Raw genomic sequence first — 26,191 nt, forward strand, 5'->3', positions numbered from 1 at the left:
CAATATTTGAGGAGCAAAGGAGGATTTGTCAGCAAGGACAGTTTCATCTTTTATAATTTACTGAGAATATTTTATCTCAGACTAAATTAAACTGCCTTGTAAAGAATAAAATGAATTCTAGGGCACTGATCAACAACAGAGAAACAATTACACCTCTGACTACACACACACCAGTGCCACTCACCTTAATCATGGCATTTTAAGGTGATTTAAAAGTGATTTAAATCTTACACGTGAAGAGAAAGCAATCAAGAAGAAATTTCTTTCCAAGCAAAAAACCCAAACAAAACAAACCCCAAACTTTTGAAACAAGTCTAGAAGACCATTATGAAAATCCACATAGGAATTCCAAATGCACTTAGGCTTGTCCAAGCCAATGTATTTCTGAATTTTCCCACCTGCCACAGAAACACTTCCCCAGATTATTTCATTACTTTGTACCTTCCCAGTTTCGACAAAATGAAAAACAGAGTGGCTACACACAAAGCCCTCCTTTAATTTTAATTAACCATCCCTAGCAGTGACAGATCCTTTCTCTAGTCCTCACTTCATTAAAGACTGTGATTCATTCACATGAAGTTAAAGAAATTAAAATTAAAAAACCCTCAAAACCAGCTGTTTAGAGTACATGAATGACACTAGAAATACGAAAAAAAAACCCTATCTCAGTACAATTATTCATGTTTAGTTTGGCAGAAATGCAGCACTGATATCTTGGACTAACATCTTGGCTACAGTTCAGCAGCAGGGATTTTCATCAGTTTGTGGGGTTTTTCCCTTGTTCTTCCAAAACACAAATGCAAATCATTCTGGACAGAACATTCCTCAAAATATGATAAAGGAATGTAAAGCTCAGAGGGACCTCAGGGGATCATTTAGATCATTTTCTCCATCTGAGATAAGGGTTATGAGAAAGGGGCAGACCTGACACAAGTGGGAAACTCCACAGCCTCTCTCTTGCTGAAACTGTGCAATAATACCCAATTTGCTACAAATCTGAATAAATTCTGCCCTTTCCTTTCTCCTAATTAAGTCAAAACCAACTGGCAACACTCCTTTCATTAACCAGCTCTTAAATGGTGGAAAATTTGTCACTTCAGCTGGTTTTTTTCCTAGGCTAAAAAACTCTACTCATGCAATCCTTCCTCAAAGTCTTCATCTTCCCACCCTTCTTACTGTACTTGCACATGTTAATACACTGAAATACATAAAAAATATAGAAAAATATTTAGACACAGTTCTCCTGTTCCTCTGAAGTCTACAAGAACTTTATACAACTGCCAATTAAACAGAGATCTCCAAGTTAAACAGCATCAGAAATGTTGTTAGTAGCAACAAGTAAAAAAAGAAAATAAAGTTATTGAAGTGCTTCAAGCAGAGCACAGCAGTGATCAATAACCACCAGTCCTTCAGCAGTGGCACAAGGCAGCCTGGAAACCCTGCACGTGTACAAAATCCTGCCATTGTCCCACACAGCTGAGCTGGTTAATTACTGAAATCACTTCTCCACCCATAAACTTTGGCTAAACCTTCCCCCTCTGCTCCCCATGACAGTGCAACACAAACTTCTCCTATATAATATCTCACCCCAGCAGTATTCATCGGACACATCTCATTAAATTAGCACTCAAATCCCAAATTTGCAGCTTTTGGAACGGGAAGCGCTCCCAGAGGCCAAGGTTTCCCTATTTCCAATCCCAGCAGAAGCCAGCACGTGGTTTTCTTCCACACTGGAATCTGCAACTGTCCGTGCTGACCCACCAAGAGGGCAAGGAACAAACGAGAATCCTGCAAATGCACACTGAGCCAATCCAAATGGCTCCAAAAATGAATGGGGAACAACACACAGGCACTTCTGTCCTCCTGCAATTAGTTAAAACAGACAAAGGGATGAGGCAACATGAAACGCCCTCATGTTGTGCCAGGAGAGGTTCAGGATGGATATCAGGAAAAAAGCCTTCACTGCAAGAGTGGTTAAGCACAGAAGGAACTGCCCAAGGAGGTGGTGGAGTCATCACCCCTGAAGTGCTCAAAAAATGAGGAGACATGGCAGATCAGGGCACAGCTCAATGGGCATAGTGAGTCTGCACCCAGCCTTGGAGGTCTTTTCCAACCTTAAAGTTTCCATGATTCTACGAAAAAATTAAGGAGTTATTTCAAGGTTAACTTTCCCTATGCTGACAAATAAGTTTGCTAAGTTCAGCTCAGCTCAAACCAGGCATCTGTTTGTCAAGACTGAAAAAATAATTAACTGCTTTATCTGCATTTCCTTAATTAGCACTTCATTAACACTTGTTTTTTCACACTTCTAAGGTACATTGCCCACTATTTTCATGTGCAGTTGCCCCCTCAGTGGTAGATTTCCATCAAGGACAAAACAGCTTGTGGTTGTAACAAATTAACAGATTAAAACTGCCTTGGGTCCCCAACAGACACTTCCAATTACTTTGCAAAGGAAGCAAAGCCAGCAAATAAAAACACTTTACAGGAAAAGTTTCTAGAATATATTCCTTGTATTGATTTAATGGAGAAGACTGTTACAGAAATCTATTTACAAAAGCAGACGGGGGAGATTCTGAACAAATTTCTGTAACTCAACAAAAAACAACAAAGAAAACCTGATGAATCTTACCAACACTATTTATTCTCTTTGCTCATATGCATAAACCTGGAAGTCCAAACTATACAAGCCCTACAAATTTCCACTTACCTGGGTCGACTAAAGCTTTATTAAATATTTCTTTAAGTTTTCTACTCTTCACATTCCTGCCTTGTGCCAGGTTTCGATACATCTCGTAGCCAATGATCATCACACCTCCCTCATCCTGCCAGTGCTGCAGCATGTAGCTCCTCTCCTGAGGCCTTTTCACAGTTGCCAGCTCATAAACCTTCCAAAGTGGAAAAAAACCCCTTTAATTCCTCTTAAAATATTCAATAGTGGTCTGATTTTTAATACTTCTGATGTATTAATGCAAGTCATAGTTAAAGCACATTTCTTAGCCTTTAAGTGGTGGAGCTTCCCAATTATGGAAATCATCCAGTTATTACATGAAGAACTCTTTTTAAGCCTCTTACCTCTAGTTTTTCCTCATCTTCTAAACCTTCTTGCCATTTTTCAAACTCATTCAGCCAGTTCAAGGCAGTGTTGAGTGGACACACGACCAGAGCTGTCCGAAAATCCAGTTTGTCACACAGCAAGACCGTGTGGAGAAAACTTACTACCTGCAAGAGAGAAAACAGGCAGAACACCAAATAAACACCAGGAAAGGAAGATGTTATCTATTCAAGTATGTAATTAGATTAGCAACAACAGTCTTGTTTAAATGTATTTTTTTGGTTAAACAAATAGAATTTTTGGTTAGATTTTCATACAGGTGTATTTCATCCACTCCTTACTCTGTGTCCCATGGCTGCACACATCCTTCACATACCGAGATACTTTTGAACTGCTGAAGGATTTCATAGAAAACTCTCCCTTTACATTTCACCAATCATTTTCATAAATTAAACATTTCCATCAGGTCACTTTTAAGCTTTCCCCCAACATTCATCCCAAACATAAAATAAATTCACAGTCCAATTTCTTAGAAGTGAACTCCAGTCTTAAAGCAGTTTCTCCCGCTTTTTTCAAGGTATTTCAAGGCAAATCCTCTCAGCACAGCTCTGCAGCAGGTTGTGGCAGTGTCTTCCAAGGATTCACCTTGCAGCCAGCCTGGCTGCGTGTCGAGGATGACACCACCTCCTGGAGGCTGGGAAAAACCCAAAAGCTTTTGGTGTCACTCAGTGCTTCTGCTGGGCTGCCTGCTTTGAGCAGCAGCAAACAAAGGCAGGACTAGAGGAGAGCCAGTGATGCCACGGCTGTTCCAGCTCTCCCTTTGGATGTACAACAGCAGCAGCTCTTTCTGCATCAAATCTTGGCATCTGGCAATTGGGATTTGATAGAGGAGTTTTAAACTGCCTGACTGTGCTTGGAACATTGGGCAGCAAAGTGCTTTTAAAACAAAAGGATTTCCTGGTGGTTCTGTGTAAGACAAAACTACCCAGGAAGTCTCAGGACCACAGTCCTCTGTCCTGGCCAGCAAGTCCCCAATTCCCTGATTTCCCTGATCTCTACTGACATCCTGCAGTTGGCAAAGTCTGCTAGAACTCCTGGCTGGTTCAGATCTTTCAGAGCTAAACAAGAAATGGCATCACAGAGCACAGCAGTGACTGGCAAATGGACACATATGGAAAAAACCAACCACCTCAGCTCCAAACACCAGCCTTCACAATGGTTTATACTGATGTTTCTAACTGTGGCTTTCTTTGATTATCAAGAAGTTACAGCTAAAATTACTGTCATTAACACATCTGGATCACTATAAAAATACCTTCTGCTGTATTTCATCAAACTGCATGGTGTGTAAAGTGTAGGTGGAAGAAGTCCCCTAGACAACAGTTCTGCAAAGTGTTGCAAATCTCCACTAAAAGGTGTGATTAACTCCCCAAGAACCACACCACCTAAGCTAGCATCAAGTCTGTAAAAATACACCTTTCAAAGGTGATTTCTGAAGTGTTCTGTCAAAATACTGTGTCTGTCAGCCCCATTTCCCTAAACAAGGCAAATTTTTAGATATGCTGGAGCTGGGGGTCAAACCCTGCTGTGCACCAGCACCAAGCTGCAGCTTGGTCTGCCTGAACTGGTCATACGGTGAGTGACCTCAGTTCCTCTGATCATCCTCAGCTCTGAGTCACTCAAAAATCCCCACAAACCCACCAGCATCTGACTTTACATACAAGGTCTGGCATTAAAAAATGAGAACAACCAAAATCTGATAAACTTGCACTTTATCAGCAGCAATTAATTTAAAAACAGTCAAGAAATCATTTAAGGGGGGAAATGAATGAGGAGGACAGAAAAAGCACAACCTGCTTAAGATTATTTCACAGTCTTAGAAACAGCTTCCTGGAGCCTCTCTCCTGCCAGCTGCATTTATTTTGTTGTTCTGAGTTGCAAGAGAACTACACAGCCCTTGGAAATAATTTTTTGTTTCTTACCTGTAATGTTTTTCCCAGGCCCATACAGTGAGCAAGAATGCAGCCAGAGCCAGGAGATGTCTTGGTTTTTTTTACAGATTCACAACAGCAATCCCACATGAACTGAACACCTGAAGAAAAGGATTGAAAGTTTCCTGATTAAACATTCATTTCATTAAAGCTGACCCGATAAGAGCATGCTGTGATCACTGAGATCATGTTAACTCTTAGGAAAGCAATTGTCATGATAATTATTGATTCATTTCTGTCCTGTGGGTTGTATGTGGGATGATGTTTGTCTTGAACTTGATTATATATTCAAAGCTTCATTGAAGATGTGGCAACTGGGTTGGAAAATATTCCTGTGAGGATGCAGATTGCCTCATCTTGGGGACAAGGAGAAGAGAAGACACATTCTGGTTTTGCCAGTCAGGGAGTTTTTATTATTCTAATTCAGTCTGCTGTGCCCCTGGAGAGAAAAAAATTCTTTTTTTTTCCTTTGAACTCTTTCCTTACCATCTACTTGGTGTGGCTTCAGCCTGGTCACTATACTCCTGTGAACCTGCACTAATGGTTCTTTGGTTTCTTCATCTTCATCTAAAACCAGCTTGGTTGTAATGGGACATTTCAGAGGTGAAGCATCTTCGATCTCTATCACCTGCAAACAGAAACAGGGCATCAGAGGAATTCCTCATGAGTAACACCCAGTGTTTGAGACACTTCAGATTTACCAGTACTGGAAATCATAATTTATTTAGCAAAGAGAAACTCTCAATTCTTGACTGCATCACAACTTACTGTGGCACTGAAGTGAAGCAGCAGGGAACTGAAATAACTTTCTACGGTCACAGCAGTCAAATAAAACTTACCAAGGTCAACCTGCAGGAAACTGCAGACAAAACCTGTGGCTTGTAAGGCTGCACGTAAGCAGTTTTCAAAAAATACTCATCAAATTACACAGAGCTTGAAATTTATCATCTTAAACATCATCAGGAATTCAAGTTCAAAGAATTTTACACAGAAACCAGAGCATACCTCTCTCAATTTCTCTCTCTCCCGTTCTCTCTCTGCTATACGTTTTCTTCTTTCTTCTTCTTCTTTGAGTGCATTTTGTGTTTCTGTCCTAAGTTTATCATCTTTAATAATTTTCCTGATTTTCTTCCTGCCTTTTCCAGGAGATTTTGAGTCATCATTGTCCTCATTCTCAGAGTTACTCTATCAGAAATTAAATAAAGTACACATTAGCAAGAAAATCATGGCACAAACCATCAAACTCTTCTTTCTTAGACAAGCTCCCAGAAATTCTTACACACACAGGTGAAGTTCAGCAAATAAGAAAAAAAGCGCCTTTTTAAAAAGTCTGACAAAAAAGAAGTGCCACCTTAACTGTAATGTATTCTGAGATATCAAAGATAAGCCCAGCTGTGCAAAGGCATTTGATAGTAACGAATGACTATTAATAAAACACCTCTTTCCTGTTATACTGGTGCTAAATCAGATCAGCCCTTACCTACACCACACACGAAAAGAAACCTCAACACTACCAAAGCCTTAATCTACAACTTGCCTCATCTACATTTAGATTAAAAATTCCATTCACTTCAATATCGTGCAGTTTTATCAAGATCTAGACAGGAAAAGTTTTAGTTCAACAAAATGTTTCACCTCAATGGTGGCATTTCACAAATCGTAGCCTGAATTAACATTGAGAAAAATTTTAATTTTTTTTACTGTCTTTTGTGCAGAGCTGTCTGAGATACCCTGAGCAGCTGGCAGAAGAGACAGGAACTCCCTATTTATCACTTCAAAACATGAGACAGCACCTTATTCTCATTTTCACTCGAGGAATCCTCTTGAACCTTTATCCTCCTTCGTTTCTTTTTCTGTTTGTAGCTGCGCTGGTTTTCTTCAGCCTCAGCTTTTTTGGCAGATCTATGTAAAAAGCAAAAAGGCAATATTACTGATCAACCATAATAATCCTCTGCCTCACTGAAAAACAATGGTAAAGGAGTATAAAATCATTAAATAATAATATATGCACTCCTTTTGTGCAGTTAGGGCTGACTTCCAAATTCCTTCCTGCTCGGCCCACTGGACACACAGAGCAATGAGAAAACCTTACAGAATCTCAGAACTATAAATATATATATTTATATAATATAAATAGAATCTATATATATTTAGATAATATAAATAGAATATATATATAAGTTTTATACAATACACCAATACACCACTTGACAGTGAAGTACTGGCTTATCAAATTGTCGTGTATCCCCTACTGTGGTACAAATTCAAAATTCCCACATTTGCTGCAAAATAAATTAATGTTCTATAATTCCTACAGAAATATCATCAAGGGTTTTAAGAACTGCTCCAAAGTGTTTTAACTTTTACCATCTCCCTGCATAAACTGCACTATTAAAACCCCAAATAAACACAGTTTTCACAGTGATTCAGCTTTCTTCATACCTTGTTCTTGGCCGTTGGTCATCCTCAGACTCACTGACCTCTTCACTCACTGCAGACTCTTGGAACTCGGAGTCATTCGAGTCATCACTGCTCACTGGGAAAAGAAAGGAGCATTTATTTCCTGGTGAGTATCACTGCAAAGCCAGCAGCTCCTCACTGCACAGCAAACTGCTGAAGAGCAGCAAACACTGCCAAGGATCATTTCAGACCAGTATTTGTAAGAAGCAAGAGGGATAAAAGGGCTCCAGAGAAGAAAAGGTTAAAATTTAAGCTCTGGCTGAGTCCTGGTGAATGGCTTATTGTACCACAAGCCTTGAGGTCCTTATTGCTTGAACATCTCCATTTATTTTACAAGCAAATGGAAGAGAGCATTAAATGATGGGAGAACAGTATGGAACTTCAGAAAACAAAAGGTGATTTTTTTAGTTGAACAGAAGCTTTTGTTTCAACTGCTTTACATGTCATTTTATAACCATACTTTGAGAAAAGGGCCCTTATTTACACACAAAATATAAAATTGCATCGCTACATTTATGGCTTGGTGTTTCCTCAGGTACTGCAAGCTCAAAACTGCCTCAAGAAGCAATTAAAAATACACCTCGAAGAGCAGCATTAGCAATGCTCTCCTAAGGATTTTGAGGAGCTATCACTGGCATTTTTAGGTAATGAAGACACCAGCGTGGTATTTAACACCTTTAATTTCAGCTTGACCTTGAACGCAGTGGAAAGTTTAATTGTTTTATGAATGACAAGGCTTAAAACATGAGTTGTTCTACATACATGGGGAAAGGCAGCATTCACAGCATAGGGCTAAAAAGGGCAAAATGAAATACGTTGTTCTATTTGAGGGCAGTCAGCTTTAAAGGCTTGCACTAAAGAACCCTGAGCTGCCTCTAAATCTGCACATTAATTCAAAGGTAATTTACATTAATTCAAAGGTAATTTACATTTATTCCTCCTGCATGAAATGCTGTAGGTAGAGTTTTAATCCTCTAAGGGAGGAAAAACATGAATACGCAAACAGATAAAAACGAGTGTTTCTACAGGGGAAAACGCTACAGAAATCACATCACATCTTTTATCCCGTGGAAGACCACAAAAGCTGGCTGGCATTAGTGCAACACAGGGAGCAGGGAAGCCCAGCGCACCTCTCCTGGCCGGGAAACACCCAGAGGTTCTTTGTTCCTGCAACAATGAAGCCCCAGGCCAGGCTCATTTCACAGTGCCATCTGGTGCTCAGCTCCAGCCTGCTCCTCTGCAATTTCACATCCCTGCTGCCAGTCCAAGAGGGAAATCACATCAAGGACAAGACGTTTCCCCACATTGAGACATCTCTGCTCTTTAGGATGGATATTCTAAGACTCCACAGGATTAATCCAATTCAGAGGATACAGTGAGTGGAGAGAGCTGCACTCGTATTTGACATTTCAAATAAAACTATTTATCAAACAAAGCTAAGGGAATGCTAGAATTCATCCACAAGGAAGTTTATACAGGGATTTTAAAATCGCAAAGGTTGAGATCTCCATTCTGACAAGCTTTGGATTTATTTTACAGAAGCAAGTACTTTTTATGACCAAAAAAAGGAAAAGTGGATAATGTACCTTTCCTTCTATTTCTGCGCTTCCCCGCTTCTTTTTTGTCTTTTGGTTTCACCACCTTCTTTTCTTCTCCAGACTCCCCGTCACTCACGGTGAGCTTCTGCCTCAGCAGTCTGTGTCTGTATCTGGGCTTCTTGGACGTTTCTTCTTCCTCTGAATCCGACTCAGAATTACCTTCCTCCTTTTCAGGCTTCTTGTCTTCCTTTTCCTTCTCTCCTGTCACACAGAAGAGTCAGCACCACATGCATACCAGCCACTTTCTTTATCTCACATAAAATGGGCAAGAATTGAAATCTGAATTCATTTAGGCTAAATCCTGTGCTTTTCCAGGGAATTACAAGCAACAGCACACCAGTTTCCTCCAATGTTTAGTATTTCCCACTGCCTGAATGCTTGGAGTGCCTGCTCCAGTGAGTGTGTCAGCCAAATCTCCCCTGTGCACCTGCAGAATTTACTGTTTTGTAGAGATTATCCCTCACAGACCCTTAGGACTCCTTAATTGCTTACAAAAACAGGACTATAACAAAAAAGTAAACATACAGAAGACTAAAAGAGATGATAATCCTCACGGCCATGCACATTGGCCTCTATGTGACAACCACATATCAAAATCAGTAATATTTTTTGCTGAAAACTTTAACAATCATCCTTTTCCCAAGTGACCCTTGAAATCATGACAGGTGCCACAGCACCACTTTTTCCCAGATGCTTTTTGGAGCTTACCATCATCTCCTGTGTTTTCAGTTTGCTTTGCAGGTTTCTTTTTTTCTTCCTCCGGCTGCTCATCTGAAGATGTATCCTCATCAGAGGAAAGATTTGCTTTGATTTCTTCTAAAAGCATTTTCTTGGCAATTCTTTGAAGTAAAACAGAAAACACTATTTATTCCATTGTTCAAGGAAATCTATGAACGACAAGTGTAACCCTACACCATTCAGAACTTCAAAAAAAGGGCTGAAAGCTGAACAACAGAAAAAAAAAAAGACACGTGATGAAAAGTCATTGTGGCAAGACAGGATCTATCAGCAAAAATGTCACATTAAATGTAAGGTGTTGACTTGCTTTTAGAAGGCAGGTTTGTATAAAGCTTCTTTAAAAGACAAGTTTCCTGCTTTACAGCAAACTTGAAATGGTTATAAAATGTACAGACTTTAGAGATTTCATTTTATCTATCTGGATAACTAACCACAAGCACTTGCCTTACAGCAGCTCTTGCAAAAACCCTTACGTGTTTATACCCAAAAAAGTCTGACCAACACTACAAGACCTGAATTTCAGATAAAAATCATCATCTTATTTCCTGCTCCACAAACTGTCCATTCTGCTTCCCATGGCTTCTGTTCAAGCAGAACAAGCTTCCAGCTAATGCACAAGTGACTATGGAAAAATTATTTCTTTACATGCACTTGCAACAAAAAAAAATCTTGTCTGAGTCTATCCAAGGCAGGTATGTCAAAAGCACAGGAAAATAGTGGACTTGGAGTACTTGTACTTCCAGGGGAAAAAAAATAAACCAGACCTTTCTCATATAAATATCAGGAATACTACAGTTTTCATTCTGAGGCCATCCATTTGAAATGAAAGATGTGTTTTCCGGGTGAAAGCTCATCTGTCTTGCCTTTTGGGAGGATTAATGCATGCTGTGTGTACAGAGTTCAGGACGGGAAAGCTCTCACACCAGTCAAAACAGCAGCTCAAAAGCCATGAGCTGAACCACAACCCAGGCTTCACCTGGCAATGGCAAAGGAACAGGGATCTCCCAAGCAAAGCTTCCTATACAACACAAAACTGAGTTGCTGCTTCTATGGAGCACCATAAAACAGGTTTTTAACATTCAGTACTTCATCCTCCAGCCTGCAATGCGTCTCTGAAAGAAAATAATTTTTCAAAGGGAATCTTCCCAAGCTATCCCTCCTGACACTCCACACAGTATTTTCTAATTTTTGAGCAACAGTGTCGTTTTTAAAAACACTCTCACACTAATTTATATTCCGTTATTATTAAAAGATGGAAGCAAAATAGATTAATCAACACTTCAGATTGTTCAGTGAGTCAGATCATCCATCAGCATCCAAAACACATCCTCCTCCTCTCTCTTGAGAAGAAAAAGCGGATTAAAACTTTACCAAGCACTACCCTTGGAGAACTTTAATTCCACATCTATCAAGAAATCGCAGGATGAACCCAAAGAAAACTTACTAAAGTCGACAGATAAGTAACATCCTCTTCCAAATTCTTTTTGCATTAGGTCCTCCCAGAGGATATTTGGAAAAGGGATTTAGGGTTTGGTTGGGTGTTGATTTTTTTTTAAAACCCAGCATATCATGTGTAACAGCAACAGCAATAAACAGCTCCTCATATAAGAAACTCAGACTATATTTCTTCCATCTCTTAATGGTCAGAACTTTTTTTTCCAAATGAAAACCGCTTGGAATGTCACAGGTTGGCTAGCCTTTAACAGCTTTTAACATAAATTATTAACCTTGACTCCCGCTCCAGAAAAGGCAGAGAGCAGTGGTCTGGCTACTCTTCTTGTTTAATGGAAACCCAAGGTTTTTGAAGAGAAAAGAAAACCTAACAATCTGAAAAAAAAACTAAAATTGAATCCTGAAAGTCCTGCCTTTGACTTATTTTGGCAAGTGCATTAGCAGAGTTAACACAGCTTGTGGATGGCAATACTTACCTCTACACAAGTCACCTTTAAAAGGCTGACTTTGGTTCTTAGCAAAACAAGACCTTCATTTTAATTTGTTCTTTAATTATGTCTTTTTTTTTTAAGAGGAATAAGAAACAACAAATGTATCTAACACCTAGAATGACCAGGCACAAAATCTACCATCCATAAAGGGAAGATGCTCTCATTTTCCTGTTAATCACCAGCATAACCAACAACCAGACTGGGTAAACGAATTAATTTCAAATTATTTATAAAAATATTGATTAAGAAGTTATTGCTATCATTGAAAAATAGTCCTGTTTTTTTTATCTAGGATAAAGACTTAACCACTTGCAATCAAATTAAGATGGGTCTATTTGTTAGTGAGAAAAGCTGCATTTTCTTCAATGATTTACTGGTATGAATTTAGGCCAAAAAAAGTGAGACATTAAGATGTTCAAGATTTAAAAGATGCCCATTTTTAATTAACTACATATCTGATAGGAATGATAAGTGTAAGCAACTTTAGACCCCAAGAGATTAGGCCTCGTAAATGCATGTGACAAATGACTGATGTAACAAATGGCTTATATGAATTATTATAAATTGAGTACTGGACTCTGGAAGCTGGGTTTAAATTAAACCACAATAGATGTTGACCAGGATAACACATCATATTTCTATTTTATGATAAAACCCATTTAAAGTCACCAGGTTTCTAAGGTAAGAAACTTCACATGGTAGCTTTAACGTTTTAGTATTTGCATTAATAGCAGCAAGAAAAACAAGCTATGATAGTGTGAAAATTCCCTCACTCATATTCTACCAGAGAAAACCACGAAAATCAAAAGGGACTGTAATATTTATCAGGTCAGGGACATAAAAGATCCTTGGCCATTCAGATGTAACAGCTGAGCACCAGCAATGAATTTAACTAAGAGGCACAGAGAGCCACATGACCTCCAGCACAGGGTTTCAGGCAGTAAAACATAAAGTAAAAAATAAAATAATATTGAAAAATCCTTGCCTTTTACTCATTCCTGCACTGATCTGCTGTGAGCATGTCATGTTGCCCCACTCCATCTTATCTAACCTTATGGTGACATTTATATGAAGGGCACTTCCCACACACATTTATCCAGTGCCTCACAGAACGGAGCTGCAGCCTCAACCAGGACACACAAAACCAACTCCAGAATAAAATAACAGCACATATGCACAATTTTGTATCACCAGGGATTTAAAGGCATTTCCCCTTTGTAAGGCCAACACCAGCAGAATACACCTCTAAACAATGAATTGATTACTATGGATTTTTAAATCGCGCTAAAAGAAAAGAGTTTTCACAAGAGACAGACTGGAAATTACCCAGGGGTTGCTTGGTTACACTGCAGGACTGCTTTAAAAGCTCCTTCAGACTTTGCAGCAGAACTGGAACAGTAGGTGCAGCCTCTCATGATGTGGAGCTAAGCCCCCATGAGAATTTGCACCATTCTTGTTCAAGAATTTTACAGTGCCAATACAATGACTGTTCAAAATCTTGGTGGGACAATGCTACCACTGTAAAAACCATTTTTCTTCAAAAGCCATGATTTGATATTTTAGTTCATGATTGTGATGTTTTATTACCAATTAGATTACATCAACTCACACTCAGTGTTCATAAGTACCTACTAATTATATGTAGAAATAAGGTTGCCCGAACAAAGCCCTTGGGTGGGGGAGGATGTTGGAGTGTGGCTAATAAAAGCCACCAGAATTCCAGCTAGAGCACTCACTACTGGATTAAATGGGACTTCAAGATACTACAGAAAATTCAGATCCCTTTAAAATATATTTTAAGAAATTAATATTTGGAGGAAATGTCATACATGTCCAAAAAAAAGTGAAAACTGCCAAATATCTTGTTCTAAATACTGTGCTGCCTTTGTTGGAAGAGGCCGATTTTCAAGCTGTCAGAGTTGGGTTAAATTAAATGCTTGGACAAGAAAAACGTTTTACAAAAATTTATTGTAACCATCAAATACTTAAAGGCATTCTGCATTAAATACACTATTGACTTCTTAATAAACAGAACTACTGCAAACATATCAAACAGTACCATTTAAAAGATCAGAAGGACCAATAATAGTTACACAACAGAAGATGAAAGCATACAGCACTGTATGGCATAGTATGACCCACTTGGATATTGCATTCTGGCAAAAAGATGATTTCAAAGCTATTAATATTCATATCATGCACATCCCCAGGTATGCAAATAACAGAACATCTAAACTAGAGACTTGCAAACAGGAGAGTTCCCACACTACAAACACCCAGCAGGTACTAGGTACCCTCTTTGGCCTGGAAGAAAATAGGCAACTTCTCTGGATCAGTAGGTAAACTACTTAAAACACCTTGTGTTGAGTAAACAGAAGAACAAGTTTTTCACTTCTCAAAATTTGTTCCATCTTTTTTTACAGTTTATAGCTCTGATTTTGGTGCCAAGTACAACACATGATGAAGGTAAAGTCAGACTGCATTACCAGTTAACATGTCTGAAGGTTGACAACACTGTTTATTGACAAAATACCTCCCCATCTCATAAACAGATGTTCAAAAGATCCCCTAAATAAAAACTTAACAAAGAGGCAGCTTCAAAACAAAGTACAGAAACTGATTTTTAAAGCCCGAATTTATATTACTTTGTTATCAATTAGCTCCATTCATTTCCCAATATAGCTCTTAAACTACATCATGATTGAGTTCTGTCAGAAACGCTTGTGTGGAAATACTGAACTTCTGACAAAAGTGTATTGGTTTAGTTATCTACCAGAAACTCACAACAACAAAAAAAAAAGGGAAAAAAAAGAAAAAAAAAATTAAAACAGGACTGAAATAAAAGCAGAATTTTAAAAAAATCTTGTTATACCAAAGTTTACATGTTCTGCTTATGACCCTGTGCTGTCAAGTCCCTAAAAAACATGTTCCTTTAAAAAGCTGAATTACTGGGTTAAATTTGATGACTGAAAACACACAAGAACTAATTCAGCAGCAGCATTTCAATGCCAAACTGAGGTCAGTAAAGGATATGAAACAATGTTTTTAAAATTTACTTCAGCTACATATCAAAACATACAACTCTGTGAAACAAGGATTCCATATTCTAAACTAGTAAGGCTCAGAAGCAGAAAAAGACTCCACCAGCAACTGGTCCCACACATGCTATATGGCCAAAACAACAACAAAAAAATCAGTTTCTGAAACACTGTATAAAAATTTGTTGAGCAGCTCTTCAATCTAACTACAGTAACTTCTAAAAAGAACCTGTGGCTCCATACTTCATGTTGTGCATTTAGGAAACGAAACTTTTACATTTCTAGCCAGGCTAATTTTGATAGCTACAATGGTACTGGTAAAATATGACGTGTCTTAGCTAACTGTATCTTACAGAGATTCTTTTTTATTGAATTCCAAACTGAAGCAATATATATAAGCCACAATTCTGAGAATATCTATGCAAAGACTTAAAATATATAATTAATTAGTCTCTTTGATACCAATTGAGCCTATGCACAGTGCTTGTAGAATCATGGCATTAATTAATTAGTTACTTCAGATACTTTTTAGTGGATTAAAACTCAGTCGAATTAACAGCTGAAAATATCTAATACGGTTTTCCCCACATTTGTGCTCTCTCTTTATTGAGAAAAGGCGTTTCAATTAAAAAAAAAAAAAAAAAAGCATATTAAGTAACAGTAATAACCAAATTCATTCTGAAAATATTGCAGCGCTGCACATTGCACAGATGCAAACTGTCACCTTCTATTTATTCCCCACGACTAACTGAAATTCACATTTAGCAGCAGCAGCTTTCGACCCGCCTGCAGGGTCCTCGTCACCCAAACCCCAGCCCGTGCACCGGGAAGCCCAGCAGGACAGCGCTGCAGTGCTTTTAGAACACCCCCCAGCCTGGTGTGTCAGCTACCACTTCTAAACGTTTGCTTTGCATTCCTGGCTCTGGGCCTCTGTTTTCTGGCCCCGTGTTCACACTTGCGGGAGGCCCGTGAGCGAGTCTTTACCGGGCAGGCAGCCGTGCTTTTTACCACCTGCTTGCTCCTCCGTTGCGCCGGTTTGCGCCCACGCCTAGGGTGTGTTATAATCGTTTTTAAGTCCTTATGGAGGGTATCATACCTATTCTCAGGGTCGTCATCATCATCATCTTCCTCCTCCTCCATTGGGATAGTCCTTGATAGAGCCTCGCCCTCATCTCCTGAAAAAAGAGCCCAACAGAAAATATTTAATACGTGGAAATCCAACAGTAAGCTATACATGACAGCACAATAAACAACACAACGCGTGAACTGCATCTCCATCAACAAGCCCCATTGAAAAAACAGCTTGGTAATACCACTTTTCTACCAGTTACCTGTCTCGACAAGTAAAAATAAATCTAGCTTTTTCAGTTTTGCTCGCTACTGCACACAACTTACAACTCATTGCCAATTGCATACTGTGAATTTAGGATTTTGCACCAAAACAACAGAGACTAAATACTCTACTGAGGAATCAGAAATAAATTTCCTAAGCAGTAATTTGCTCTGTCAGAAGCTCCACTAGTGAGTTTGTGCAAACTGAAAAGGCACAAACAAATATAGGATAGAACTGCTTCCACGCCCATGGGCTGCCCTGCTGCCAAGGAGAACACCAACCCTTCCTGATTTTGCCTTCACACTGTGAGTGTGTGTAAAGAGCTGGATTTTGAGAATTCCACATGCTGTCCTTACTGCAAATATTCAAACTCAGCTGCACTACATGGCACTGGCTCATGTACAAAGGACATCAGGACCAACAGCGTGGGACACATGACTGAGAAGGAACAGCACAGTGTGAATCCTGCCCTCGAGCTCCTGTGCACCCTCCTGGCTGGACTGAGGAATTTGGATTGTTTCTAGCACATTCCCAGGCCTCTCCCCTTGCTTGTCTCTCTTTTTTGTCTTGCATGCAAATCAGACAAATCTGCTAGGTAGTGAAATTAAGGGAAAGAAACTTCACAATCCTAATAAGCTGAGATCCCCTTATTCATAATTTCTGTTTATTTTCTATCTGTGGAGACTGGATTAAAACTAGGCTGCAAGGGGCACACTCCAAGGTGATCACAGGAAGTCCCTCAAATTAAAGTATCCTGTTGGTTAAACCAGATCCTAAGTCTCATTCAATGATCAATCTACCTTATTCAGACACAGAACAGACTCCTTTATTTTATTAATTCACCTATTAAACCAAAAGCAAACTGCAGACAAAGGGCACATTCCTCTCCTCTGAAAATACTCTTAACATAGGCAGAGTTTCACAGAATCAAACAGTAACTAAAGCTGAAAGAGACATCTGGACATGCTCTACTCCAACTCCATCCTCAAAGCAAAGCTAACACCAAAGTCAGGTCAGTTACTTCAGGGCCTTGGCCAGTCAAGTTTTGAGCATTTCCAAGGACAAAGATTCTGAAGTGCAAGAGGTTCCAAGCTTGGACCATGCTCATGCTAAGAACACTTCTAGCATCTATCAGTTTTCCTCAATAAATTCTGTATCCGCTGCCTCTCATCCTCTGGGCACACATCCAGCTCAGCCCCCCAGCACTGCCCGTGAGGTGATTTGCAGACAGAAATTCAGACAGCCCATTTTTAGCATTGTCTCCAGTCTAAACCAAGCCACTTCTCTCTCAGTCTAACTCTCCTGTCAATCATCTCACATGAGTCTTGTTCAGTTTGTACCCTGCTCTCCGTCTCTCCAGTCTGTCCCACTCCTTCCATTGTGACCTGCCAATGAAATAAGAGCTCTCAATGCCTCTGACACCTTCTGATATATTAAACCCAACTTTCTTCTCTTGGGCCATTTCAACACCAAGTCCATGAACTGTACACGAGCAATTCCATTTTTAAGGCATTTTTCACTGATGGTCCAGTGGTGCTGAAAGCTGTCACTGAGTGCCATCAATTGTCTATGGGAGAGTTTTAATGGCTGTGGCAGCAACCACATGCAAAAAACCAATTAATTACTATGCAAACCATGAATTATCTGCAATCTCCCCCAGCAGTGACATCATTGGGGAAAACACTGATAAGGCAGCACTCAAGGAAAAGCCCTACAAGTCCCAGTATTATCTGCACATACACACAACATATAAAAACAAAAAATAACTGGCAGATTCCTAAGCAGCTCTTCTAAGCCTACGTGGCTCTTGTGAGGCATAAAAATCATTTACTTGATTTTTAAATGTGTATTACAGTGCCATAGGTCTCCAGAGTCACCTCCAGTGCACAGACAGGAGGTGATAAATTTGAGTTCACCACACTATCTACTCCTTCCAACCAGCTTCTGCTAAATAGTCCTGGGCAGGTGAGGCAAAGACCAGGCTTTGGAAAGCTGGACTGCAAGGCAGCACCTGTTGTAAATACTGCCTGGAGTTTCCAAACATCATTTTTACCTCAAGGCACAAGCTGCACAAACTGAAATAACACAATTTTACAGCCACATGCTAGCTTGGCTGGAAAGGAACTTTACAACGCGTGCTTCCAAATCCCTATCAGAAAACCCAAGAGGCTGCAAACATTTAAGTGTCTCATAACCAACTGAGGAGTGCTTTTTGCTTCTAGATTATTAAACGTCACCCAAATCTCACAGAATTCCTCTGTTAGTATTTTAATATGTGTACATGAAGCTCTTTTGCACACCTGATGACTGACAAAATCCTGCATCAGCAGACAGCATCAAGCTTTCGGTCACCGGCCTGATCTTCTGCTCGTCGCTGCTTCCATCGCCCGTGGAGTTCTGATCATCAATTTCTTCCTTATCAGACGAGGAAGAGGACGTGACAACCACCTTCTTTTTTGCCACTTTTTTTTTTAAGTTGCTCTTTTTATTTTCTTTTACTGATCCTCTTTTAATCTTTTTCTTAGTGTCTTCATAAGACTCCTCATCAGAAGAAGATGAGTCACTCTGCTCTTTCTTGGAAATTTTCTTTTTGTGGCTTATTTTTTTCTTTTCTTTTGTTTCAGTTTGTTTTTTACGCCTCACGGCATCATCATCAGAGCTCTCCTCTTTTTGGGGAGATTTCTCAGTATCAGAGGATAAATCAATGTGCACTCTTTTAGCTACTCTCTCTCTCAATTTCCTCTTCTCAGTAAATACGGGTTCTTTTTTAATTTTGTCGTTTTCAGAAGAATTGCTGCTTCCTTTCTCTGCAGATGACTTATCAAGATCAGAAGAGGAATCGTCTTGTTCTTTCTTGAAACCTTTCTTTTTCAATTTTTCAGATTTCTTTGCTTTGCCTTCTGATCCTTTTTTGTTCTTGAGTCTGTCTTTTGAAGACTCCAACTTCTGCTCTTTCTTTGCTGATTTCTCAGTACTCTCAGAAGAAGAATCATCCTGGGCCTTTTTCTTTTTCAAATCCTTCTTTTTCTTAACATCAGGACTCTCCTCTTTCTCCAGTGAAGACCGCTCAGCATCGGAAGACTCATCACATTTTCCCTTTGCAGATTTTTCTTTTGAGTCTCTGTTTATCTTGTCCTTAGCAGCTGACCTCTTACCCGTTTTTTTATCTTTAGAAGAGTGATTAATTTCCTTCTCTGGAGAAGACTTCTCAGCATCATCATCCTCAGAAGATTTACCTCTCTTCTTCTTCAGATTTACCTTTCTCTTACTGCTTACTTTTTTCCTCTGCTCTTCTTCAGAGGAATCATAACTATCATCTTTTTGTGAGTATTTTTTCTTCGATTTTTTTGCTGCCTCAATTTTACTCAACATTTTTATCTCTTTTTCCAAATCAGAATCATAGTTTGAAGAATCAGAGTAGTTTTGTCGTTTCTTTTTAGCAGCAGCAGCATTTTTAGCTGATTTGCCTCTTTTAGCATCTAAATCTGAACCGGAACTGGAACTTTTCCTTTTTCGTTTCCCATTTTCATCCTTTACCGGTTGACTCTTTTGAAAATCCAAAGACTTCTGATTCTTTGCTGGTGTTTCACTGTTGCTCTCACTGTCTGAGGAGCTGCGACTCATCATCCCTGCTTCTTTAAGGACAGCTGGCAACTCATCAGAGTCCGAGCTGTGATCTATGTCATAGGGCTTTTTGGATTTGGAAAGTTTGTTAGGGCTGGGACCATCAGCAGTGCTGTCAGAAGAATTTCTTTTGTCGTTTTTCCTGCTGGGTTGCTTGGATGGTTTCCTCTTCTGTTTTTCATTGCTCGTGTCATTGCTGTCCTCTTCTGAGTTGGATGTCAGGGGGCTGATGTCCGTGGGGCGCCTCAGCGGCGTGGTCTTGACGCGCGGCGACCTCCGGAGATCCGAGTCCTCCACAGGCATGGCGTCGTTCTCCGTGGAGGGCTCGCTGCCAGCGCTGTGGTTTTGTTTTACAGAATCACAGTTTGCTGCCCTTGGTTGAGATTCATCGATGTCTTTGGATGCATCGATGTCTTTAGATGCATCAACGTCTTTATTGTCCTTTTCTAAGCTGCTGTCTTGATCTTCAGCTTTAACTGTGGAGTCTGAAAGAGAAACCGGAGTCAATTTTACAATCAGTTCTTTTGTTCCTTTAGCCGACGATTTTAACTTGGTACCACCTTTGGTATCTTTCACAGGAGCGTTCACTTTTGTATTTGAATTTAGAGTCTCATGATCTGCTGCTGTGTTTCCACCGTCCTGCTCATCTGATGGCATCTGAATCTCCATAGCAGATTCCAGAGTCTCAAAAATATCTTCAGGAACGGACGAGGGGATGGACACGATATCCATGTCCAACGCCTCTGTACTGTTGGGCTCATACTGCGGTTCTTCATTTGTGCCAGACTTTTTCTCTTCTGCAGGAGCTGCCTTGTCATCTGTCTGTTCCACTGAGGGAACACTTTGATCCATGGGCTCATTGTCAGGCTGCTCCGACACAACTTTTTTCTGTGTCTGTGTGGCGTCATCCTCTTTTAATGCCACATGTTCCTTTCCTTCATCTTTTTTCACCTCATTTTTTTCTGATCTAACCTCAGGTTTTTTCTCTTTGGTATTTTTCTCTTTGATTTTAACATTCAATGCTTGAATCTCCAGGTTCAGGCCTTCTTCTAGTGACAGATGAGCTTTTTTCATGTCACTCAGCACAGATTTAAAAGCTTTCAACTGGCACAGCTGCACAGTTGGGCTTATTTCTACATTTTCTGCAGCGTTTTTCAAAAAGCTTACAAAGCTAGAATTCAAATTTGTTGTAGTTTCAATCAGTTTTTTTGTTTTCTTAAGCAAGTCTTTTGGCACCATTAGTGCTTTATAAGAGTACGTTAGTGAACCTGAATATGAATTATCTAATTTTTTTTCTTCCCCATTACAATTTGCACTATTTCTCTTTGGAGAAAACTTGACTGTGTGGTCATATGTTTTACTTTTTTCATTTTCAACTTTTATCTTTTTTTTGTTTTGTTGAAGTAACTGTTCTAAATTTTCAAAGACACTGTCACACGCAGTGACCAAGTCCAACAAAGGCTCTGGATGGCAGATATAGCAATGCCACTGGTTATCTTCATCCAGGATAGTCGAGAGCTCCTTTCGGCCCAGGTTGCGCAAAATGCACTTTTTACAGAAGGCGTTATGGCAAAAGTCACAGCAAATCAAATTTCCACCTTCAGCACACCACCTGCAATGAGATTGAGAAAGGTACGAGGTTTGTCTCCACGTCAACAAGGTGATTCATTATTAAGCTCACGTATTTAAAAATTCAGGTGATGAACAGATATCCATTACTTGAAACCGTTACTGAAAGTCTGTCTGAAAAGCTCAGTGGAGAGTTGCAAGGTCAGAAAATTCATGTAATAGACTAACAGCTCACAAAGCTGAAGTGGTCAGTAATTCTCAAACACAATTTCAGCACTGATTTCTTTAAAGAACAGAAAAAACTAATGAAATAATGCTTTCCCTGTTTCTTTTGAAAATTTCTGATTTATTTTACAGCAAAATTAATGAGCTTTGGTCTTTCTAGCCTTAACTCGTACATTACGACTGCAGTACATGAAGACTGAAAAGTGGTGCACAATAAGCTCATAGAAACCACAGACTGCACAATTCTGACTGAATTACACATTTAGCTATTTGACATAAGGGCATAGAAGTGCTTCGGTATTTCAAAAATGGAAGATGTATCTGGAGAACTGAGCTGCTCTGGCTCATAAAGTTTATGATGTCAGAGTCTATCCCCATCTTTAAGGTGTTAAGAAGGTGGCATGTTGTTTAGTGAAAAATGTGGCATCTTACAAGTGTTTGTTATTAGATTTCTTTATAAAATGTTTTCCTGCTCGTTACTAGAACAATCAAACAGTTATAAAAATCCTGGGGTTGAGTATTTCTTGGTGACAAATAATTGTTGATCTAGCTCTTACATACTTGTCTTTATTTGTCAATGTCACAATTGCATGGAAAAAGTCCCCAAACCAATAGAGCTGTGGGTGTTACTTCAGTCTCTGTACACTTTCCCATCTTGCACACACTGCAGTCCTTGTACACTTGCCCATCTTGCACACATCGCAGTCTTTTTACACTTGCCCATCTTGCACACACTGCAGTCTTTGTACACTTTCCCATTTTGCACACACTGCAGTCCTTGTACACTTGCCCATCTTGCACACACTGCAGTCCTTGTACACTTGCCCATCTTGCACACACTGCAGTCCTTGTACACTTGCCCATCTTGCACACATTGCAGTCTTTTTACACTTTCCCATCTTGCACACACTGCAGTCCTTGTACACTTTCCCATCTTGCACACACTGCAGTCTTTTTACACTTTCCCATTTTGCACACACTGCAGTCTTTTTACACTTTCCCATCTTGCACACACTGCAGTCTTTGTACACTTTCCCATCTTGCACACACTGCAGTCTTTTTACACTTTCCCATCTTGCACACACTGCAGTCTTTGTACACTTTCCCATTTTTGCACACACTGCAGTCTTTGTGCACTTTCCCATTTTTGCACACACTGCAGTCTTTGTACACTTTCCCATTTTGCACACACTGCAGTCTTTGTACACTTACCTACACTGTTCATCCATCCCGTCTGAATCACGACTGATGTCATCACTCATGTAATACTTGTAGCAAGTCTGTGAAGAAAGAGAGAGGACAAGGAATTCTTTATTAAATCTCAACTGGCTTCAGCAATTCATTAGATTTCAGCATGCATTAGAAGCAAGCCAGTAAAAGCAGCAGCTGCAAGGTCTTCAGCATTCTAAGTTTTTACATTTGTTTTAATCTAAAAAAACATCTTCCATGGTCCCAAACCATGACTTATTTAGATGGCTCAAGGTTTGTTTGAAAATTAAACAGGCTTTTGTTTAATGGCTGCATATTTGTGTATTTTAGAACAGCAGCTGAACGCTTCTCTCCAGTCTGAATGTTTCTTCCATCTATTTCCTAGGTAAGTCAACACCACATCCTCCCTGACACAATTAATCCCACATAAAATGATGATTTAGATTAAAACATCTTCAGCATTTATCATGATGTTAACATCCAAGAATTCCATTTCTAGGTGAAAACAAAGCATCTTCATTGGAAAATTTGGGAATGGTAAGAAAAAAATACAAATGACTCAGGAGTACTGATGGCTTCATTTGCTGGATTGTTGACACCAAATTTTGAAGGTTTGGTGTCCTTTTTTTTTCCCAGCTGTTACTGAAGAATGTTCTCCCAGACTTGTAGCTCTACTTTGAACAGGTATTTATACAATTCAGAATGCAGAAGAGGCTTCATCACCTGAATTGACAATGATGATGCCTCATTAGCTGGAACAGATGTGCACATCTGTTACCCTGGTTTTTCTGAGTTTTTTAAAGCCTTTTGAATTTTTATAAAATGGAGTCAGATCTTTAGCTATGGTGCAATATTAGAAGCAGTTCTACCTTTTTCCTACATATGTAACATAAACAAATCCTTTGTTTTTCATTCTCTGTCCTTTGTTTGCATATTTTTAACCTGAAAACAATTGTAACTGACAACTGGTCTGGCCACTGAGGCTGAAGGGTGGAAACCCCAAAAAGCCAATCTTTGGCCAGACCCACAAATGTATAAAAAGTAAGAAATAAACAAAGAGGCTCTCTCTCCACCCTGTCTCAGCTTTGAGTCGGAACGGAGGAACCTCTGCCCTGGAAAACCTCTCTCTCTGTGTGACTGCTTTGCAAATAACGGTAATACACATCTATTCAACTAAACTATCCAAACAACCAAAATCAACATCTAAACATCAGATTTTACTCAGGTTTTATACTTGATGGAACATTCACAGTCAAAGGAAAACAGCTTCTCTGGTCTGGGACTTTTACCTAAGTAGGAGAAAAATAAGGGCAGAACTTGGCCCAGAAATAATGGAAGAGCTGGAGATGAGGGGCTCCCATTCCCCTCTCTCACATTCACATAAGGCCATCTTCAATTAAGTAAAAACAGGGAAAATCAAGGGAAACAACCCCTGATGTAATTCATGTAGCTGCTGTTTATCCCAACACCCTGAGCAGGTTACAAAAATGACCCAGGTCACCGGTCACACTGCAGGAACACAGAACAGGAACAAGAGCTGGGACTCCAATGGAGGTGGGAAAAGGTCACCTTGTGAGCTGATCTTTGTAAAGCACATTTTGTAAAAGAAACAAGCCAGAATGCAGAGAAGAGCCAGCACACCAGCCCAGATGGGCACGGCTGACTGTCAGCTGAGTATCTAACAATAATGAGGAACAGGGAAGGAAAAGGAGGAAGAAAAGGGAAATGGTACATTCCTAACTCTATCTCTATCTTTAGCAGTATCTTTATAAATACAAAATCTCCAGCACTACAGAAATATGCAAGAGAGATCTCTGCAGCTCTTAGAAAATTAACAGAGGAGCAGAGACACAGCAGGAGGCAGAGACATTTCCTTCCTGCCCTGTCCCACCTCTTCCCTCTGCAGCCGACTCAGGGCCTGTGTGGAGCCACCAGGAAGCCACACAGCTGAAAACTCAGATTATGGACTAGACCAGCACTACAAAGCTGCCATAAATTAAACTGGTCCAAGAGCTGGCAGAAACAGAGATGGCTCTGAAGCTGCTTTTCTGCTCCTTATTTCAGTGCTGTTTTACACGGAATGCTTTACTAGGAGATGAAGACTCGAATCTGTTCTTAAAATACATTATGAGTAGGCAGAAATTTCAGACAGATCATTGAACATTAAAAATTCACTAAGATGATACCCTTAAAGCTGTAGAAGTAAATAACAAAGAAACCACCATCAGTTTAACTGGGATATAAGATAAAAAGGAATATAAATTCATCAGTATATTTGCCTTTTTTTCCTCCTTTTAGTTTCCTGACTTGTAACAGCTAATGACTGAAAACTTTATTGACTAATGAACACGAACTACTCCCACCCACAAAAATCCCACCCAAACCACGTAAAATGACACTGAAACAAAACCAAACAGAACAGTTTACCACATACCTTACAAATAAGCACTTTCAGCGTAGGGTGCCTATAGATTGAATCCTTTTGAAAATGGTTCACCTGCTGCCCACAAGCTGTACAGCTCACAATTCCATGGAGTCCTTCTTCTATGGAGAGGATTACAAACCACACATTAATTGCTTTCATCTTTATTTAAGAAATCTATGTATATTATTGCATTTTCTTACAATATTCTGGCCTGTCAGGTTTTTCATAAGGCTCAGTTCCTGCACCATCCAGCACCAGAGAAATCTTTCTGTAACCATTTGCCATTTCAAGACTGAATTATCTCCTGATTTCTGTGCTTCACTTGGGGTCAAGATACAATTCTTTCCCTTTGAGAGGTTTAAATTGGGTTAATTGGTCATCCCATAAAAACACACCTAAATTAGAGTCATCACTAAAACTCTTTCAGAGCAGCTCTGATACTCTGGACAACGTTCCCCATTTCATCTTTGTTCAACAAATACCACTGCAATTCATGTTTGTATTATGGCATTTCTTTCACACACAGTTTTAGTTTCTCAAAGAAAAACATAGAAAACTCTTAGAGAAAATGCAAGCAATCCTTGTAAAAGCGACTGAAAAACCTTTTCTCACATTTTGTTCCCATCTCAGTGGTGGTTTTTGGGTTTTTCTGAAATTACAGTTTTGCTGTAATTCACATGTTCTCCCCGTGTTGCTGATTGCTCCCATGGTGTGTGCACCACTCTGCTGCTGCATCTACATTTGGTCAAAAAATTTGGTCTTTTTTTATGCCAACCCCCTAATTCCCTTCAGAAGGGGTGAACTTGGGCTTGGCAGGCTCACTCCATGTCAGGCTCTTAATCAATACTCTGAGACCATTTTGTTTTCAACAGAGAAAAAGGAAAAATGTTTGTGAAAGTTCTGTACTTCCAAAAGCCTAATTTGGATCAAGCAGATACAGGTTTGATAAGAGATATCTGAACTGCAACTTGCCCTTTGCTGTC

General features: G+C 39.6%; 1 protein-coding gene across 3 annotated transcripts in view; it reads right to left on the minus strand.

Annotated features, from left to right (window-relative positions):
- Positions 1 to 26,191, minus strand: part of ATRX (ATRX chromatin remodeler) — a 68,334-nt gene that overhangs the window by 22,442 nt on the left and 19,701 nt on the right. For all 3 annotated transcript variants that reach the window (XM_040084266.2, XM_040084265.2, XM_040084267.2), the window contains 13 exons: positions 25,218 to 25,327; positions 22,787 to 22,854; positions 18,457 to 21,392; positions 15,920 to 15,998; positions 9,813 to 9,943; positions 9,093 to 9,305; positions 7,489 to 7,582; positions 6,840 to 6,948; positions 6,052 to 6,231; positions 5,533 to 5,674; positions 5,038 to 5,147; positions 3,076 to 3,222; positions 2,711 to 2,888 (listed from right to left, as the gene is read on the minus strand). In XM_040084266.2, coding sequence (XP_039940200.1) covers positions 2,711 to 2,888; positions 3,076 to 3,222; positions 5,038 to 5,147; positions 5,533 to 5,674; positions 6,052 to 6,231; positions 6,840 to 6,948; positions 7,489 to 7,582; positions 9,093 to 9,305; positions 9,813 to 9,943; positions 15,920 to 15,998; positions 18,457 to 21,392; positions 22,787 to 22,854; positions 25,218 to 25,327 — 4,497 coding nt within the window. The remainder of the gene's footprint in view (positions 1 to 2,710; positions 2,889 to 3,075; positions 3,223 to 5,037; positions 5,148 to 5,532; positions 5,675 to 6,051; positions 6,232 to 6,839; positions 6,949 to 7,488; positions 7,583 to 9,092; positions 9,306 to 9,812; positions 9,944 to 15,919; positions 15,999 to 18,456; positions 21,393 to 22,786; positions 22,855 to 25,217; positions 25,328 to 26,191) is intronic.

This window comes from Hirundo rustica, chromosome 21, assembly GCF_015227805.2.
Source record: "Hirundo rustica isolate bHirRus1 chromosome 21, bHirRus1.pri.v3, whole genome shotgun sequence".
NCBI classification, from domain to species: domain Eukaryota; kingdom Metazoa; phylum Chordata; class Aves; order Passeriformes; family Hirundinidae; genus Hirundo; species Hirundo rustica.